Source organism: Bombina bombina, chromosome 5 (assembly GCF_027579735.1).
Source record: "Bombina bombina isolate aBomBom1 chromosome 5, aBomBom1.pri, whole genome shotgun sequence".
NCBI lineage: Eukaryota > Metazoa > Chordata > Amphibia > Anura > Bombinatoridae > Bombina > Bombina bombina.
Genome location: NC_069503.1, coordinates 101,258,378 through 101,278,578, shown reverse-complemented (window position 1 = coordinate 101,278,578; position 20,201 = coordinate 101,258,378). Strand labels below are relative to the sequence as shown.

General features: G+C 35.9%; 2 protein-coding genes across 2 annotated transcripts in view; both read right to left on the bottom strand.

Moving 5' to 3' along the window:
* LOC128659994 (uncharacterized) overlaps window positions 1–13,807 on the bottom strand; it is a 45,793-nt gene extending 31,986 nt beyond the window's left edge. Inside the window, exon 1 of the mRNA XM_053713586.1 lies at window positions 13,707–13,807. The gene's annotated coding sequence lies outside the window, so the exon portion shown is untranslated. The remainder of the gene's footprint in view (window positions 1–13,706) is intronic.
* LOC128661357 (uncharacterized) overlaps window positions 10,652–20,201 on the bottom strand; it is a 246,692-nt gene continuing 237,142 nt past the window's right edge. The window contains exon 8 of the mRNA XM_053715621.1: window positions 10,652–12,869. Coding sequence (XP_053571596.1) covers window positions 11,496–12,869 — 1,374 coding nt within the window. The 3' untranslated portion in view covers window positions 10,652–11,495. The remainder of the gene's footprint in view (window positions 12,870–20,201) is intronic.

The window sequence follows — 20,201 nt, the reverse complement described above, 5'->3', positions numbered from 1 at the left end:
ACATCTCACTAATATTACTTGGGATTTTCTTTCGTTCCAGATGTAAAACCACCTTGAGATCAAATGGAGCAATTATTTCTGATTCTAAGTTATAATATGTTACATATTCTCCTTCCATTAGCCAATCTACTGCAAATTTTACCATCGTTATCCAGTTATAATATTTAAGACATGGGAGCACTAGGCCCCCTTCTTTCTTACGCTGTATTAACTTATCTACTGCTAGCCGGGGTTTCTTATTATTCCATAAAAATTGTGCTATAGTGTTATTGAATTCAAGCAAATCTACCTTAGTTATGAACAGAGGTAAGTTTTGTAATAAATACAGAATTTTGGGAAAAATTATTGTTTTAATTAGCATAATCTTTGCTGTCAATGAAAGATTATACCCTTTCCATCTCGCTAGCTCCTCCGGCAGCTAACCCAATACCTCTTTATAGTTAAGAAGGTACCATACACTTTTTACTTAGATTAAGACCTAGATATTTTATGTAGTGGACTTCTTTAAATCCATGATTACTATAGCTGTTATATTTTTTAGAAATCCATAATAATTCTGACTTTTTCATATTCATTTTATATCCAGAACATTTACTTTAGTTATTTATAATTTCTAGACATTTTGGAAGTACTTTTAGATGTATTATATAAAAACAGATCTATATCATCCACGTATTACGAAATTAATACTTTCTATTTACCAATTTTGATGCCTTCTAATTCTTGTCTTCCAGCGAGATATTAAACAAAAGGGGTGATAACAGGCATCCTTGCCATGTCCCTTTATGCAGGGTAATATGTTGTGAAAGTTCGGAGTTTAGCAGCAGTTGTGATCTAGGCTTGTTATATATAAGTTTAATCATATTAGGTAGGTTACCTTTAATGCTGAACTTGGTTAATGCAGTGAATAGATGGTCCCAATTAATAGCGTCAAACACTTTCTCCGCATCTATCGCTAACAGTGCCATATCTCCCCTTTTTTGTTTCTTATTTTGCTGATCTCTGTTATGGTAATAATGCAGAGTTAAAAGAACCCATCTAATTTTTCTCACAACATTCCTTCCTGGCATAAATCCTGCCTGATCTGTATGTATGATCTCCCCCAGTACTTTTTTTAACCTCTCTGCTATGATTACCATCAGGATTTTATAGTCTACATTCAAGAGTGATATAGGCATATACAAGCCTAGATCCTCCCAATGTTTTGCCTTTCTTATGTATTAAGGTAACTGTGGAGTCAGCAAAATATTTTGAATGCATACTGTTCTTGACAAAATATTCATTAAAAAATTTAACTAGTATTCCTGCCACCTCTTGCTTAATAATTTTATAAAATTCTGCGGGGAGACCATCAGGACCCGCATCTTTATTGATTTTTATCTTTTTAATTACTGCCAAGACTTCTGTCTCTGTGATTTCTTGATTTATAGTTTGCAGTACCTATGCAGAGATTTTTGGTACTTTAATCTTTTGCCAGAATCTCTCCTTCTCCCCTTCCTCTATCTGCTCTGATGCGTATAGCTTTTCTGAAGCCTGAGTGTACTTTTTCTCTCCTTCCCTTATATTAGCAATTATGTTCTTGCTTTTTTTTTTTTAATTTAACCAGTTTTGAGAGATAACTAGCAGAGATCCCTAGGTGTCCATGAAAAAATGCCCTGTCTTTTAAGCCTTCACAAGCCCATTTTCATTTAAAAAAATCTTCTCTTTCCATCTTTGCTTGAGTATACTTATACCAAGAATTTACCTGGGGGTTATTTAAATACCGATTATAAGCTTTTTTTTTTAATTGACTCGCTAGTTGTAATTCTCTGGCCCGATTTTTCTTTTTTAACTTGCACATATATATGCCACCATCTCGCCCATCATTACAGCTTTACCTGCCTCCCACAAAATCTTGGGTTTCTCAATATACGCTGCATTTATTTTTAGGTAGTCTTTCTATTTATTGGTCAGTCAGTTACAAAATTGAATATTATTACTCATAAATTTTGGAAACCAGAAATTATTTTTAGGTATTTCTTTCCTTGACATAATTTGCAGGGAGATGATCGCATGATCCGAGAGAAGGATCTCATTAATTTGAGAATCCATATCCTGCTTTCACAGTGCCTTATCTACTAAAACCAGGTCTATTCTAGAGAAATTTTTATAAGCTCTGAATTCACATGAGAAATTATGTTCATCTGGATGTTGTAACCAACAGATAGTGGAGAGCACACAGCACCGGAATCCTTAACCAAATATTCAGATGCATTCGTGATGCGGCGAGCTGATGTCCTGTCTGGGGACAAGTGGCATATGAAATATACGGCTGTAACAACTCGGCACAAGCATCTGGTGGAGTTCGTGGGGATAACATCTACTATGCCTTCCCAATTACCCGCTCTCCCGTGCCCGGATCCGGCGTTAGCTCTGGAACGCCGTGGTCTAAGTGACCGCACAGATTGGCTTATCATAACACAATCAGCTGCTCTGACCCTACAGGCCAATAAATTGACTCTGGAAGGTGTGAGGTATGCACTCGTGGTGGTTGCAATCCTGGCCCTACTTCCACCCCACTCCGGATTTAGCCTCTTGGACTATACCAGCTTACAACACTACAGACAGCACCTTGGACTTGTGTCTAACAAAAGAGGTGTGGGCAAGACACCAATGCATAGATGACCAGGGGTGTTGAGCATTGGCTCTATGTAGGCATCTCTACAACTGGACAATCTGACTTTTACGGTCATGATTGGGACATTGTTGAGAAAAAAAAATGTTCACTTAAAAAAGTACTCTATACCGTAAGGTTCTGTGTATATTTCACTTGTTCCTAGTTGCATTTTTTTTGTTCACAATGTTGATATTATCAGTATACCTATTAGTTAGAGCTCTATCAGGGCTGTCAGTTCAGGCTGCTGGAGACCTTTTTCTTATATGTACATATTGGGCGGTTGCTGTATTACATGTTGCTTGACTAATATATAATTATGGGACAAATGAATATATTTACAATGTTTATGATGCATAGCTGATGGTTATATTTTTTATATTTTGATGTTTTCAACTTTTATAACAATTTTGCGCCTACCAGTTGGTGTCCTTATAAAGTACTTAAAGCAACAAACTGAAGATGACTGTCTTACCCAGATCTGCTGGTTATAACAATAGAAGTCGAATGTGTATTTAATCCACTCTCTGAAGGCTCAATATAGCAATGACTTTATATATGTATCTATATAGCATTTACTAGACTGAGCTTTGAAAGGTAAATAAAGTAGCGAACCAAGGATATCTGGTGTAAATATAACTAAATGCAGAAATTTAACACATTTCTATATATATTTGCGGGTCAAATATATTTACTCTCTTTCATCTTGAAGTACCAATTTTGCCAATGTTTTCTCTTATTCTGGTTTCCTGAGTTGCATCTGAAGGCACCTCTCTCTTTTCTCCTATAAGCATGTTCTGGGTCTCGCTGTCTGCGGCCGAGATCGCAAGATCCTATATCTGCCTAGATGATAGCGGTTATTTCATACCTAGATTTATATCTATCTAATAGTTGTCTTAATATTGATACCTACCATGAAGCCATAACTTAGTATGATAATAGGGTAAGCATTTAGTGTGAAGTATCTTTTCCCTTTGTCCCCACTAGAGATACTCCTACCAATAAATTGTGAATTATATTATTGGCCAAAGCAATTGCCCTACAAATTTCTAGCTTACAATATATAGGTGCATGTCCTTTATGCTCTGCTAATTAGCACTTTATAATCATAACCCTGCATGCCTTGAGACATATGTTCTAACTTATGACTCTATATAGCTCAGTTATGTCCTTATATTCTAGGCTCCTATGGTAAATCCACTCCACTGAAAATAAATTTAATTTTTCCCCTATCTAGCAAATATATAGCGCAATAAAATTAAAATCTGAGGTTTTCATTATGAGGTCCATAAGAGGCCTCTTACCTTTGGGGTAACCTTCCGCTATAGTTGTTTAATATTTTTTGTTCTGAGGTCCAAGAGTGGCCTCTTAGATAAATAAGAAGGTTCAAAACTTTTATTGGAATTTTTTTTTATTTGTTGTTTTATCTCTTTTATTCTTGCAGCAGGTGATTATGTTTTTTGCTCTGCTTAGTGCAACTGAGATCCCGTGTAATGTCTATTAATCTGTAACCTACACATTGTATCCTGTCATAAGCAAATTTAGATTTCTATTGTATACTGCTGTAATTTTGTGTTTGTATGCCAAATTATTACCTCAATAAAAAATTCTAAAAAAAAAAATGCTATTAATAACACACATAATTAAGAACATACATATGACTTTAAATCAAGTTACAACAATAACACATTAAAATACCTCATTACAGCTTAGCTAAGAAACCAGCCTGAATATTTACCATTTAGAAAGAAAAATGCACCAAGGTCATTTTTACAGCAATACACACACAAGCTCATATCAACTTGCATACCATAAATTCACTCAACATTGAGCAATTTTAACTTTAAGTTTTTTATAGACACTGAAAACATATTTTATTAACATTCTCAAACATAGCAAAGACATTTAGAAATACAATAAAATTAACTTTCCACCAAATTTAAAATTATCTGAAAGTGTCCGAATTTGCAAGGAATGGCCATTTTCCCAACAAATTGAGACATAAACAAATTTTAGACAGGATAATACATCCTCAGATCTTTTAGTGTAGAGTAAATCTTTTACACATAACACGGGACACATTGAACATCAGACAGACAAACACTCATTACACAGCACTGGCCACCCCTCTTCTCTGCTCATAACTTTTCTGAATGCAGGAGAAAACTTCGGCGTGCACAACTCCCTGCCTTGAAATGAAACTGTTAACCCTTTTGTAGACATTAAAGATGCAATAACATTCTCCTCTTCTCTGTGCATTATTATCAATATTTTGCTGTGAGCAGAGCACATTTTAACAACACAATAATAGCAACCATGATAAAAGGCACAATTACTTAATATTTTCTTAGCACAGCACAGTTATATGGCAGTATAAGCAAGCAATCAAGCAAGCAAAAAGCAGCACCAAGTACCAATTCAATTCCAGTGATAGGTAATAAAACTCTACTATAGGAATATATAGGGAAAACTTCAACACAGGTGAGACTCTAACTCACCAAAACAGCGCTGCAACTCTGCATGGGGGACTCGAACCACCCGTCAACTGCACGCTAACCAGGTGAGACTCCTACTCACCAAAAACAGCGCTGCAACTTGCGTGGGAGACTTGAACCACCTGCAAAATGCACGCTAACTTAAACAGCGCCACAACCTGCGCTACACCAGACAGGACTCCAAACCTGTCTAAACTAGCAGGACTTTAACCTGTCTAGAGGGGTTAATATAAATGCCGGCAGGACTCGAACCTCTGCAAACCTACACCTTCACTGCAGGAACCCCTTTATATATATCACCAACACCTTTTATATAAATACATTTAGATTCAGATTCACAGAGGGAAAAGTAGAGTAAAAAACATGTATCTACTTACGCAGTGCGAATCCCACTTCTGACACCAGAATTGTTAGGTATTATTTTCAGGGGGGAGTGTGTCAGTCAGCACTTGGCCTGGATCATACACTTTTACCTGGAAATGAATGGGTTACTTGATGGGATATCCCAGAGAACAGGAATCAGACCACGCAGCAATCAGTCTAACACCTATTCTGTTTATTAGAAGATGCACAACACTTCTTATAGGCAATAATTACAGCATATGGGGATAAACAATGACGTGTTCATAACTACATAATATCATACCATATTTCATGAACAAAGGAAGCTTATTAAAATAATTGAGTGAAAGAGGAGTATTAAAGAGTATTTCTATAACAATAACAAAAGTACATCTGGGCGCATAGCTCAGCCCAAGCAAGGCCGTTTGGGCATCTTACATAGATAACAGGCTTCCAGGTGCATTGCTAGGAACATTCACAAGGCCATTCTAGCTTATACAGGTCTTACTAACATCAGCATATTTCTCACTACATAATAAACTGTTAGTATAAACCTTTCTTAGACAAGATGGATGCCTAATACAAAATGGCAACTAGGACAAGATGGCGTCGGTAATTCTAACATATCCTAACAATGTTAAAATCACTCATAATTATCAGATTTTTTCCCCGGAGTGGTAATAATTTTTTTTCTAACTTGCTCCAAAATTCCTTATTAAGTTTATTAGGTCCCTATACGTTACATAATGACCATCTGATCTTTGCTATCTGCACCTGTAAGATAATATAACTCCCTGTCGGTTCCAGATCATGTCTCATTATCTCATAATCCAAGCTTTGGTTAAAAAGGATGGCTACACCCCGACTTTGTTTATCACATGGTGTTGCTATAATCTCTTTTATTCAGTTTACCTTAAGTTTATCAATTTCACCTGCTTTTAAATGTAATTCTTGCAAAAACACAATATCTGCTCTTTGTTTTTTTAGGAGTTTAAGGATATTTTTTCTCTTAATTGGAGATGTCACCCCCCCCACCACCACATTCCACAAAACTAGTTTAATTTTTATGACTAATTATTAAAGGATTTTTACGGAGCAGAATAGGGGGTGAGTGTGGGGGGAGAGAAGAGGCGGAAAAGAAAAAATATATAATAAAAAAAGAAAAAATAAATTAAATAATAATACCCCCTGAACAAAGCATATTAAAATAACAATAACTTTTACTAAGTAAAATCTTACAGGAGAGCCGAGGTTTGTGCTCCCTCTGGACTCCAGTGCACATATAACAACAACAATTTGTACATTACCAGCCATATTTAACATTCAGATACTGTTTTAGGTTTATCCTTACTTCCTCTAATAATATTTAAATCATAACCATCTTGTATAATACAGAGGCCTGTCCTTCCTTTTTTATCATAGCCATATACAAAATTATAGAGCATAGCTGTCATGCTAATACCTCGTAGTCTGACTACCTATTATCACTATTCTCTTCTACAGAAAAAAAGGGACAGGGAGGGATGGGGAAGCTAAACTACCGAAAATGGGTGCAGGGGCTACTAAATGGTGATCACGGGAGGGGAGGAGGTGGTGGGACCACTAAAAAAAAAAAAAAAATTAAATAAAAGGGGTTTATAGGGATAAAGGGATAGGGATGGAGGGAGAGTGATAGATGGGTAGAGGGATAGATGGATAGGGATAAAGGGGTAGATGGATTGGAATAGAGGGATAGATGTATATGTATATTTTTTCCTTAAACATTTTGGCCCGTGTACACTGGGGCTTTAACACTAGTTATTCCTATAATCCAGTAGAGATTTTTTTCATTATATTTTTATACAAAATAGATTAAACAAAAATACTTTGAATTTAGCCTTCAATAAATAATATTATTTATAAATAAGACAGAATATTTATATCTAACCAAACAGTTGCAGATATAGTATACATAGTGATTGCAATACCAAACCTCTTTTTCTATGGACTCATAGCAACTTGACATTATATACCTTATAGTAAGATATATCTTCTAAATCAAAAATAAGCCACTCTGGACAGATATATGATGCTGCTATGTGCACTTTCAGTTTTCAGGACTGAAAAATACACAATTTTCAGACTTAAATTATAGGAAAATGGGTCAAAATAAATATTGAAGGGAACAGTAATAAATAAAGCAAATGTCAGAGAACAGTCCAATGGATTACGGATTTATTAGAAAGATAGCAGCATTTTCAGGACCATTCTTATGCATGTCACTCATCAAGCGCTTTGTCAGATGTCTCTGATGATAAGTGGTCACGATAATGCTTCATCTTTCTAATAAAGCCGCCTTAATCCATAGGGCTGTTCCTGCTGTTTGTTTATTACAGTTTATATGTAGTGAATAGAGGAATCACTATAACAGTGGGGACCCTTTGTACCACTGAAGTGTTGGCATGCAGCTGCCGGAGGAAACCTAAAGCAACACAGGAAACTCACCATGACCGGAAGGGACTGTAGCACAAGCGAGTGGGATGCTCTTTCCGCATACAAATCGATAATTCAACCGGAAGCAAAATGGAGTGACACCCAGACATACCGCAAGCAAGGGGCGGAGAAACGTTAAACGGCTTCAACATTAAATAGTAAATCAGTGAACTTATTTCTATGTGTTTATTGCATTATTAGTCACTATACGTTTGTGACACACAGATAATATCCCGGCACACAGCTGATATAACAATACTATTAGACATTAAATAGTGAGTCAGTGAACTTATTTCTATGTGTTTATTGCATTATTAGTCACTGTACGTTTGTGACACACAGATAATATCCCGGCACACAGCTGATATAACAATACTATTAGACATTAAATAGTGAGTGAGTGAAGTTATTTCTATGTGCTAATTGCATTATTAGTCACTGTACATCTGTGACACACAGATAATATCCCAGCACACAGCTGATATAACAATACTATTAGACATTAAATAGTGAGTCAGTGAAGTTATTTCTATGTGTTTATTGCATTATTAGTCACTGTACGTCTGTGACACACAGATAATATCCCGACACACAGCTTATATAACAATACTATTAGACATTAAATAGTGAGTCAATGAGCTTATTTCTATGTGTTTATTGCATTATTAGTCACTGTACGTTTGTGACACACAGATAATATCCTGGCACACAGCTGATATAACAATAGTATTAGACAATGAATAGTGAGTCTGTGACGTTATTTCTATGTGTTTATTGCATTATTAGTCACTGTACGTTTGTGACACACAGATAATATCCCAGCACACAGCTGATATAACAATACTATTAGACAATGAATAGTGAGTCAGTGATGTTATTTCTATGTGTTTATTGTATTATTAGTCACTGTACGTCTGTGACACACAGATAATATCCCGGCACACAGCTGATATAACAATACTATTAGACATTAAATAGTGAGTCAGTGAAGTTATTTCTATGTGTTTATTGCATTATTAGTCACTACGTTTGTGACACACAGATAATAGCCCGACACACAGCTGATATAACAATACTATTAGACATTAAATAGTGAGTCAGTGACATTATTTCTATGTGTTTATTGCATTATTAGTCACTGTACGTCTGTGACACACAGATAATATCCCGGCACACAGCTGATATAACAATACTATTAGACAATGAAAGTATACGGTAAAGTTGTTTTCCAAGGAATAATTAGTTTATATTACAGTCTCAAGGTGTTTACTGTCCCTTTAGTCAGATCTAGCTTTGTGCTATCTTTTTGTGAATCCTTGTTTAATGAAGATAACATTGTGATAAAATAATTTTTATCTAGAATACATTTTTTATAATTTCTGTTATTAATTAAAGAGATACAAAGGTGCAAATGATGCTCTTATATAGTATATCAGTTTATTATTGTACCAATGATTGTATATAACTATGTATTTAAAGGGACAGTCTACACCTTGGTCATCTTACCTTTGAGTAAAGCTGCAAATAGCCTCCTGCACCTTTTCTATATCATGCAGCATGGACAGTAAAATAGTTATTTTAAAATTAATATTGTTTCTGGTCACTTTGAAATGGCTGCCAAGCTCAGCCCACTGATGACATCATGATCTGGGCTGCATATGGCATCCAATCACAAAAGGCTCACTAGTTGGATGCAACAGACTGTCATTGCTATTCAGCAGAGTGCTTAGATGCAGCCCAGATCATGATGTCATCAGTGGGCTGAGCTTGGCAGCCATTATTCATTTTAAAATAACTTTTTTATTGTTCCTGCTGCATGATATAGAAAGGGGTGCAGGAGGCTAATTTGCAGCTAAATCTAAGGTAAGACTTTAAGATGACCAAGGTGTAGACTGTCCCTTTAACTCATGCAAAGTCAGCTATAGAGCAGCAATATACTACTGGGAGCTAGCTGAGCATATCTGATGAGCCAATGACAAGAGGCACATGCGTGTAGCCACCAGTCAGATCCCAGTAGTGCATAAGTCTGATAACAGAAGTTAAATTAAAAGTATCATAAAATTACACATTCAATTTGAATCATGAAAGTGTAATTTTCTTTAAGTATGATTTAAGTAACAGAAAATGTCTGTGTATAAAGTCTTGCTGGTGATTAATAATCTGGGTTGGTGAAGGTCGGGGGTTAATTTGATATTGTTTTATGTACTGTTAAAGGGACAGTAAAGTCAAAATTAAACAAATGGATTGGATAGAACATGACGTTTCAAACAACTTTCCAATTTACTTATATTATCATTTGTGCTTAGTTCTCTTATTATCCTTTGTTAAAGAGTATTTCTAGGTGAAATCAGGAGCGTGCACGTATCTTCAGACAGGAGAGTTTGCAACAACATTTATAGCTGTTATACATAGTTACAAACACTGCTGCACAGACTGCTAAATACATGTGCACGCCCCTAAGCTCATATAATATCAGCCTCCTAGGTTTACTCTATAACAAAGGATACCAAAAGAACAAAGCAAATTAGATAATAGAAGTAAATTGGAAAGTTGGGTAAAATTGCTGCTCTATCTGAATTATCAGTGTTTAACTTTCACTGTCAGTTTTGGCTTCTGTCTTTGATGATATATTCCTAATTATTATGTTATATTGTGTTTTTAATTAAACAAAAAACACAAAATACTGGTCTGGATTACAATCACTTTTTATTTGCAGGAAAAAACATTATATCTCATTATATAGTAAAAAGCAGCATTAAATGATATATGCACACAATGATATAAATATACCTAACACTTCTGCTCTTGATACAAAGGGATTTATCAGATATATAATGTCCACTTTAGTTATAGTAGCCAATTAAATTAAACTGATTATGATCACATATGTACCAGTTTCTGAAATTGAGTCTCATTAGATAAAATCAAATTCCCCTCAGTGATTCCTCTGGTAAATAACATGTACAATGCTAAGCATCTATTGCTATAAGAAAAGGTTTATCCACATGATGTGCACATTAAATATATCTCCCAGATGTCAATCATTTGAGACTGATGTTCTTGTTTATATAATTGTCTAACACTCTATTCATATAAAGACTCCTTAATTCTGTAAATGTAATTATTTTCTCCTCTATGTATATCGAACGTACAACTCCTAACACTGGCATATTAATAAACAACACTGGGGGTGCTTTGGGGTGAATGGTTGTGTAAACTGGTCAGTATGAGGACAGATTTGTATATTCATGTGTGGTGTTTGGATTCTATCACATTTATATTCAAGAAACTGAGGTGCACATATATAGAGGAACAAAGGACAGCAGGAGAGCTCTTCCAATCTGGGGCTTTTAGAACTGGGATTTAGAAAGTATAATTTACAATAACATCTCATTTGACGCTTCTATTTAGAGAGTTTGCCCTATTTAGGATAATTGTAAAGAGGTTTGTACACTGTGTATATAAAGTTTATTTGTGTGTAAATATTTTGTGTTTTGTGATACCCGATTTCAATAAAACTCTTTTTCCACTTTCTAAACATGTGAAAGGTTTCTTCCCTTGTGAATCCTTTCATGTTTTCTCAGATTACCCTTATATGTAAAACTTTTTCCACACTCTATACATGTGAAAGGCTTTTCTCCTGTGTGAATCCTTTCATGTTTTCTCAGAGTACTTTTTTCTGTAAAACATTTTCCACACTCTGTACATGTGAATGGCTTTTCCCCGGTGTGAATCCTTTCATGACTTTTCAGACTACTTATTTGTATAAAACCTTTTCCACACTCTGTACATGTGAATGGCTTTTCCCCTGTGTGACTCATTTCATGAGTTTTCAGACCACTTATTTGTGTAAAACTTTTTCCACACTCTGTACATGTGAAAGGCCTTTCTCCTGTGTGAATCCTTTCATGATATTTCAGACTACTCTTTCCTGTAAAACATTTTCCACACTCTGTACATGTGAAAGGCTTTTCTCCTGTGTGACTCCTTTCATGACTTTTCAGATTACTTATTTCTGTAAAACTTTTCCCACACTCTGTAAATGTGAAAGGCTTGTCCCCTGTGTGACTCCTTTCATGAATTTTCAGATTATCCATTCGTGTAAAACATTTTCCACACTCTTTACATGTGAAAGGCTTTTCTCCTGTGTGACTCCTTTCATGCTTTTTCAGATCACCCTTTTGTGTAAAACTTTTTCCACACTCTGTACATGTGAAAGGCTTTTCTCCTGTGTGAATTCTTACATGAATTTTCAGATTATCCATTAGTGTAAAACTTTTTCCACACTCTGTACATGTGAAAGGCTTTTCTCCTCTGTGAATCCTTTCATGAATTTTCAGATGACTCTTTTCTGTAAAACTTTTTCCACACTCTGTACATGTGAAAGGCTTTTCCCCTGTGTGACTCCTTTCATGAGTTTTTAGATTATACATTCGTGTAAAACTTTTTCCACACTCTGTACAGATAAATAGTGTCTCCCCTGTGTGGGTCCTTTCATGAGCTATACGTTTTGTCATTTGTATAAAACCTGTCATACCCTCAGTACATGTGTTTGGCTCCTCATCTATGTGAATTGAGTGGTGTTCTAGTAGATGAGACTTATATCTAAAGATTTTCTCATATTCTGTACATTTGAAATGTTTCTCCTTTGTATGAATCATTTGGCTAGACTGTAGACTTTTCTCTTTAACATTTTTTGAAAACTCAGAAAATGTTTGTGGTTTATCCTCAGGGATAAACATTTCACTAGATAAGGCATAAATGTTGTTCTCTTGTTTGATGACTAAATTACTCCTTGTACATAATGATTGCTGCCCAGTTCCTGCAAATTCACCATCTTCATTAAATATCTGCTGTGATATCCCCAATGTTTGTGAATAGTCATTAGTGAATGAACTATTCACGTGTTTGTCTACATAAAAATAAATGAAATAAAGAAAAATAACAATATTTATTCTTTATAATATAATCCACTTAAAAAAATTCATATTCTTTAATACACAACAAAATTTCTTTCATTTTGTTTTCATTTTTACATTTATTTACCTTTACATAACAAATTAAAAAAATATGACAACATTTTTTGCATAATGTTCTCACCAAGGGAACAAGTACATCTGTATTCTGGGCAAGAGAGGTGGCATCCACCATACTCATTTAACATTGCACAAGCAAGCGCACATACAGTCCTGCATGGCTCATGCTCAACAAGTTGGGTGAGAACATGATGTCTTAATCATCACAGATCAGTTTGAGATGTTTTGAGAGGGTAAGAAGCAGTGATTTTACAATACTTTAAGCATTCAGCTGTTGTTGTTTCATTTATATAATCAGCCAAAAACTTTATTAGTTTAATAATATTTACTGCAAAATTAAGCACACAAATCAGGAGCGGTTCTGGGGTGGGGAACACTCACTGGGAACAACGTAGTTATTTAAGTGTAGTTATGGGAGTTCCATGAGTTAGGGCAGGGGAAGGTGGAGTTGCCAGTGTTCTGAGTACAGAAGTCTGGGGGTGAGGTTAGGCAGTTGTTAGACATGATCCGTCTAAAAGGACAGAGGGGGGAAGTAGTATTTATACACTAATCCTCATCCCAATGGGAGTTGTTCCTTTTTTTATAACTGTCACTGACACAAATGTTCTTAAAGACGCAGATATAAATATAATAGTTTATATTTGTTTAATGAGTGATTTATTATATTTTCCCAGTAATTAAAGTCAGCATAATATCTATTTTACTCACCTAACACATAGGAGTTCATGCTGATAACAGGCTCCAATGTCTGTGCTCAGGAAGAAGGTTCCCTTATTCAATCCAGTTACATCAATACCTGATATTATTATTGGTTATTTGTAGAGCGCCAACAGATTACGCAGTGCCCTGGCCGTGTCTGTAAAACGTATATTAAATGGTTTAAAGGGATAATAATAAATAATGGTTCTGATTAACTGTACGTATGGTATAATTAAAGGCACACATAACAATTAATGTGATACAGATCAGCTGTTTAGGTTATTACATATGTGATATTGATTCACCACAAGCATTTAGTACAGTTAACACTGTGGGGCCTAATAATGAAAGACCTGTCGGACATGATCCCACATTGCGGATCATGTCCGACAGACCTCGCTGAATGCACAGAGCAATACGCTCTCCGCATTCAGCATTGCACCAGCAGCTCTTGTGAACTGCTGGTGCAACACCACCCCCTGCAGATTTGCGGCCGCTAGCAGGGGGTTGTCAATCAACCCGATCATATTCGATCAGGTTAAATTGCGGCGATGTCTGTCCGCCTCCTCGGAGCAGGCGGACAGGTTATGGAGCAGCATTCTTTAGACCGCTGCTCCAAAACATGTGTTTCTGGCGAGTCTGAAGGCTCACCAGAAACACGGGCCCTCAAGCTCCATACAGAGCTTGATAAATGGGCCCCACAGTGTGTTACAATTGCCCCTTAAAGGGAGATTAAAGTCCAAATTAATCGTTGATTATTCAGATAGGGCATGTCATTTTAAACAACTTTCTAATTTACTTTTATCATCACCAACCTTGCTTTGTTCTCTTAGTATTCTTAGTTGAAAGCTAATACTAGGAGGCTCCTATGCCAATTTCTAAGCCCTAGAAGCCTGCCTCTTATCTAAATGCATTTGACATTTTTTTCACAGTTAGAGGGTGTTAGTTCATGTGTTTCATATAAATAACATTGTGCTCATGCACGTGGAGTTATTTAGGAGTCAGCACAAATTTCCTGAAATGAAAGTCTGTCAAAAGATCTGAGATAAAGAGGCAGTCTGCAGAAGCTTAGATACAAGGTAATTACAGAGGTAAAAAGTATATTTCTATAACAGTGTTGGTTATGCAAAACTAGGGAATAGTAAATAAATTGATTATCTATTTTATTAAACAATAACATTTTGGGTGTTTACTATCACTTTAAATATGAATCTTCCCAGATCTATACAACATAATGGTAGAAAATCTATTTATGAGTGAGGCCATATCACAACCTTACAAATATATTATAATCTTTGTTTTCTGTCATTTATATGAAACAATATTTTCTCCTGTAATAAATGTTAAATTTCATTTGTTTAAATATAAGTTAAATTGGATACTGCAATATGGGTTTTTTACTTCCTACTAATTCTCACTGTCAGACATTTTGTATTTGTCATGATCTCCACCCCCTGTCCTTTAACTTCTCTTGGTCAATACTGTGTTGTCTTAAATCACACTGCCATTGGGTATGAGAGAGATAGGCACTAAAATGTTCATTTCAATTGGTATCTTAAATATAGAAAAGAAAAGGAAGTGTTTGTGTTTACATAAAGTAATAACATAATGAGATATGCTTTTTGACAAGTTCAGTCCATTTATTTATTTTTTTACTTTTTATTTTCGGACCCCGACCTGGGTGTCCATAGGGTAAAGCAAATCCATAAACAATATATCTTATTTTAAACAATTGCCACAAAGTGCTGTAGGTTTAACAATTATACATTGAAATACAACTATCACCATCTTTTTTTAAAAAAAAATACCTAATCATAAACAGTACAGTGCTAAGTACCAATTAATCCCTTTTTACTTTCCAATGACCCGGATAGCATATGTAACCCGTAATTGGAATCTGCTTTCTCCCTTATTTTTCCCAAAAACCAAAACAAAATACATATAAATAGATATTGTGTTAAAAAAAACATAGCTAAACAAACCAAAAAGACACAGATAAGATAAAAAAAAAAGGGGAAAAAACCTCCCATCACCCTACCCCTCCAAGATTATATTCTGTCTTGTCTCTCTCTTAAATTTATATTGAGCATGGTCTCTGAATTCCTAAATGGGTATATCAGCTGCTTTTGAGTATCTTTTGAGTATCTTCCGGGAGTGTTCGTATAAATATAAACCACTTTATAAAAAATTTCTGTACTTCGAATTCATTAAAGCAAGGGGTATCATATTGTTCTATAACTATCTGTTTTATGATATAATTTTTCCATTCTTCAAATTTAATCTTTTGTTTATTCTTCCAATTACTAAAAATTATATTCCTAAGCGATAAGATAGCCGCATTTACAAGTTCAGTCCATTTAAAAAGGAACATATAGAATTACAAAACCACAGATGCATAATAAAAATACAATGCAATAAAACTTAATATGAATTTAAAAAGAGAAGTAGATTGTTTTCTGATAAATGCAGTTCTGCATGTTACCATGAGACAGCTATCAGCCAATAACAGACTCATATTTTTATATAATGTGAACTTTATATATATATATATATATATATATATATATAGGAGCTGGTTCCTTATAACAGGTAATATAAAAGGCTGTGTACAATCTGATAATACAAATAAATTACAAACAGCAAACAGTTATTTTACATAAAAAATAAAAAAACCTAAAAGGTAAAATTTCCCATAGACTTTATACTATTTTATACACCGGTAAAACAAGTAATTAGAAACACAATAAAGCAGGGTTCTCACACTATTTTGTGTTGGGATCTACTTTTCAAATGAGCAGCACAAATAAAGATAATGAAGAAAAACTGATAATAGGAGTAAATTAGAAAGTTGTGTGAAATTGCTTGTTCTATATCTGAATCATGAAAAAAATAAAATGTGTTTCATATCCCTTTAAGGTTGCATGATTAAGCAACACATGGATGTGCAAAAGCATAAAGATACAACAGATTAATCCTGAGGACAAAAGTAGCACTGACTTTAATTCGGGTTAACAGGAGCAGCCCCTTGTGCCTTATTACAAACACTGCATTCAAATGACTGCCACTGACCCCCTTTACTTTGTGCCGTGGGCTTGGCCTGATATGACCCAGTGAGGCTCACACAAATAAATCTCAATAGCGCGCCATGCAGACCATTTCTTACTGGGTCAATACGTTCATTTGCCAGAAGTCAATTAGATTTGTTCCTTTAGCAGAGCACAGCAGCCTCTGCTTACCCTTACTATATTGCCATATCCATTGGGTGAGTACTCACTCAACCATGCTTTTGATAGGCCAATTGTGTTGTCATTCAAAAATCATCTACATTAATTGGTTGAAATCGATGTTCCTTAAGATCCAATCCTGTAGCACTTTTAATGTCCGATCATCAGACTGTTTAATGATCTGCCCCTCACACACTGCGGTAGATAAAGCGGTATCCCTAGCAACCATACTCTACGCACGCCCCAGTGTTGAGATCATGTAATGTGACCACATCATTTTCATCACATCGGCCGTGATCTACCAGCAGTGCCTTTGGGATCTACTGGTAGATCCTGATCTACCTATTGGGCACCCCTGCATTAAAGGGACAGCAAAGTCAAAATTAAACTTTTATGATTAAAATTTAAACAACTCTACAATTTCCTTCTATTATCAAATCTGCTTTATTGCCTTTGAGACCTTTGTGGCAAAGGTGCTGATTAGTGGTCGCACATACAAGTCTCTTGCCACTGGCTCACCTTATGTTCTCAGCTAGCTCCCAATAGTGCATTGATGCTGCTTCAATAAAGGATATCTAGAGAATGAAGCAAATATCATAATAGAAGTAAAATGGAAAGTTGTTTAAAATTATATGTTCTAATTAATTAATGAAAAACATTTGAGTTTTCTTGTTCTTTTAAGCAAAAATTACATTTACAGGACACTGTACCTTTAAGTCTGTGATCATGTGACAAACAGCAGCAGCTGAAGGTGCAGAATACACTCACTAAGGTCTTTACTAACAACAAGAATCAGTCACAGATCAGTGGGATAAACGTTCTGATGATAAACAGGTGCAGCTAATAGAAATAAGAAATGTATTATAAAATAATATGCAGATCACAAGATATTTATGAATAGATCAGTATATGCGATGAGACTGATACAACAGGGCCATAAGCTGAGTGATATTTATTACTGGAGCAAATAGCAGCTTCACACTAATAGTACATGAAAATTCTTTATCTGGGCTCTAATTATAATTATAGTTAATTATAAACCTATAGGGCAGAGCTTTCCAAACTTTTCATGTTGGTGACACACTTTTTAGACCTACATCATTTCGCGACAAGGTAATTAATTTAATTGTACTAGTAAAAAGGAGGTTAAACTAACTTGTTTTAAAATATACGGACACATACATAAATTATATAATACTAATATGTATTTACAAGTAACAGTATGTATGTGCAAGAATTAAAAAAAAGTTTAATAACACCAATAGCTACTTACTATTTTAATGGGATTTATGAGATTGATGGGATGAACACAATTTCTGAATATTTGGTGGAATATTAGATAAAGATACTCGCATTTCATCATCAAGCATTTTTAAACTTCCACTTCCTATTCATATATCAAGAGCAGGAGCAGCAATGCACTACTGGGAGCTAGCTGCAAAAAACCCCTCTGACTTCAGCTCAGTGTTTAAGCTGCCGCCCTCAGAGCTCCGTGAGCCCTACTGACTACTGCCCGTGCTGCAAACACACTGCTGTCCCACTAACTGACTACACATGCAGTCACAAGCAAATTAAGGAGACTACACGTGCAGTCAGGAGCCAATGTGCCTCCAAAGCCGCCAATGGGAATAGTTTCAGTTCCCACTGAGCTGCGCCAATTGGTTAAGATGATCTGTGACCCACTAGGTATCAATCATGTGTCAACTACAGTGGGGAAAAAAAGTATTTAGTCAGCCACCAATTGTGCAAGTTCTCCCACTTAAGAAGATGAGAGAGGCCTGTAATTTTCATCATAGGTATACCTCAACTATGAGAGACAAAATGTGGAAACAAATCCAGTCAATCACATTGTCTGATTTGGAAAGAATTTATTTTCAAATTATGGTGGAAAATAAGTATTTGGTCAATATCAAAAGTTAATCTCAATACTTTGTTATATATCCTTTTTTGGCAATGACAGAGGTCAAATGTTTTCTGTAAGTCTTCACAAGGTTGTCACACACTGTTGCTGGTATGTTGGCCCATTCCTGCACGCAGATCTCCTCTAGAGCAGTGATGTTTTGGGGCTGTCACTGGGCAACACGGACTTTCAACTCCCTCCAAAGGTTTTCTATGGGGTTGAGATCTAGAGACTGGTTAGGCCACTCCAGGACCTTGAAATGCTTCTTACGAAGCCACTCCTTCGTTGCCCTGGCAGTGTGTCTGGGATCATTGTCATGCTGAAAGACCCAGCCACGTTTCATCTTCAATGCCCTTGCTGATGGAAGGAGGTTTACACTCAAAATCTCACAATACATGGCCCCATTCATTCTTTCATGTACACGGATCAGTCGTCCTGTTCCCTTTACAGAGAAACAGCCCCAAAGCATGATGTTGCCACCCCCATGCTTCACAGTAGGAATGGTGTTCTCTCTCCTCCAAACACGACAAGTTGTGTTTCTACCAAACAGTTCTACTTTGGTTTCATCTGACCATATGACATTCTCCCAATCCGCTTCTGGATCATCCAAATGCTCTCTAGCATACTTCAGATAGGCCTGGACATGTACTGGCTTAGGCAGGGGGACACGTCTGGCACTTCGGGATCCGAGTCCCTGGCGGTGTAGTGTGTTACTGATGGTATCCTTTGTTACGTTGGTCCCAGCTCTCTGCAGGTCATTCACTAGGTCCCCCGTGTGGTTCTGGGATGTTTGCTCACCGTTCTTGTGATCATTTTGACCCTACGGGGTGAGATCTTGCGTGGAGCCCCAGATCGAGGGTGATTATCAGTGGTCTTGTATGTCTTCCATTTTCTAATTATTGCTCCCACAGTTGATTTCTTCACACCAAGCTGCTTGCCTATTGCAGATTCAGTCATCCCAGCCTGGTGCAGGTCTACAATTTTGTTTCTGGTGTCCTTCGACAGCTCTTTGGCCTTCATAATAGTGGAGTTTGGAGTGTGACTGTCTGAGGTTGTGGACAGGTTGTCGTTTATACTGATAAGTTCAAACAGGTGCCATTAATACAGGTAATGAGTGGAGGACGGAGGAGCCTCTTAAAGAAAAAGATACAGGTCTGTGAGAGCCAGAAACCTTGCTTGTTTGTAGGTGACCAAATACTTATTTTCCACCATAATTTGCAAATAAATTCTTTCCAAATCAGACAATGTGATTGTCTGGATTTGTTTCCACATTTTGTCTCTCATAGTTGAGGTATACCTATGATGAAAATTACAGACCTCTCTCATCTTCTTAAGTGGGAGAACTTGCACAATTGGTGGCTGACTAAATACTTTTTTGCC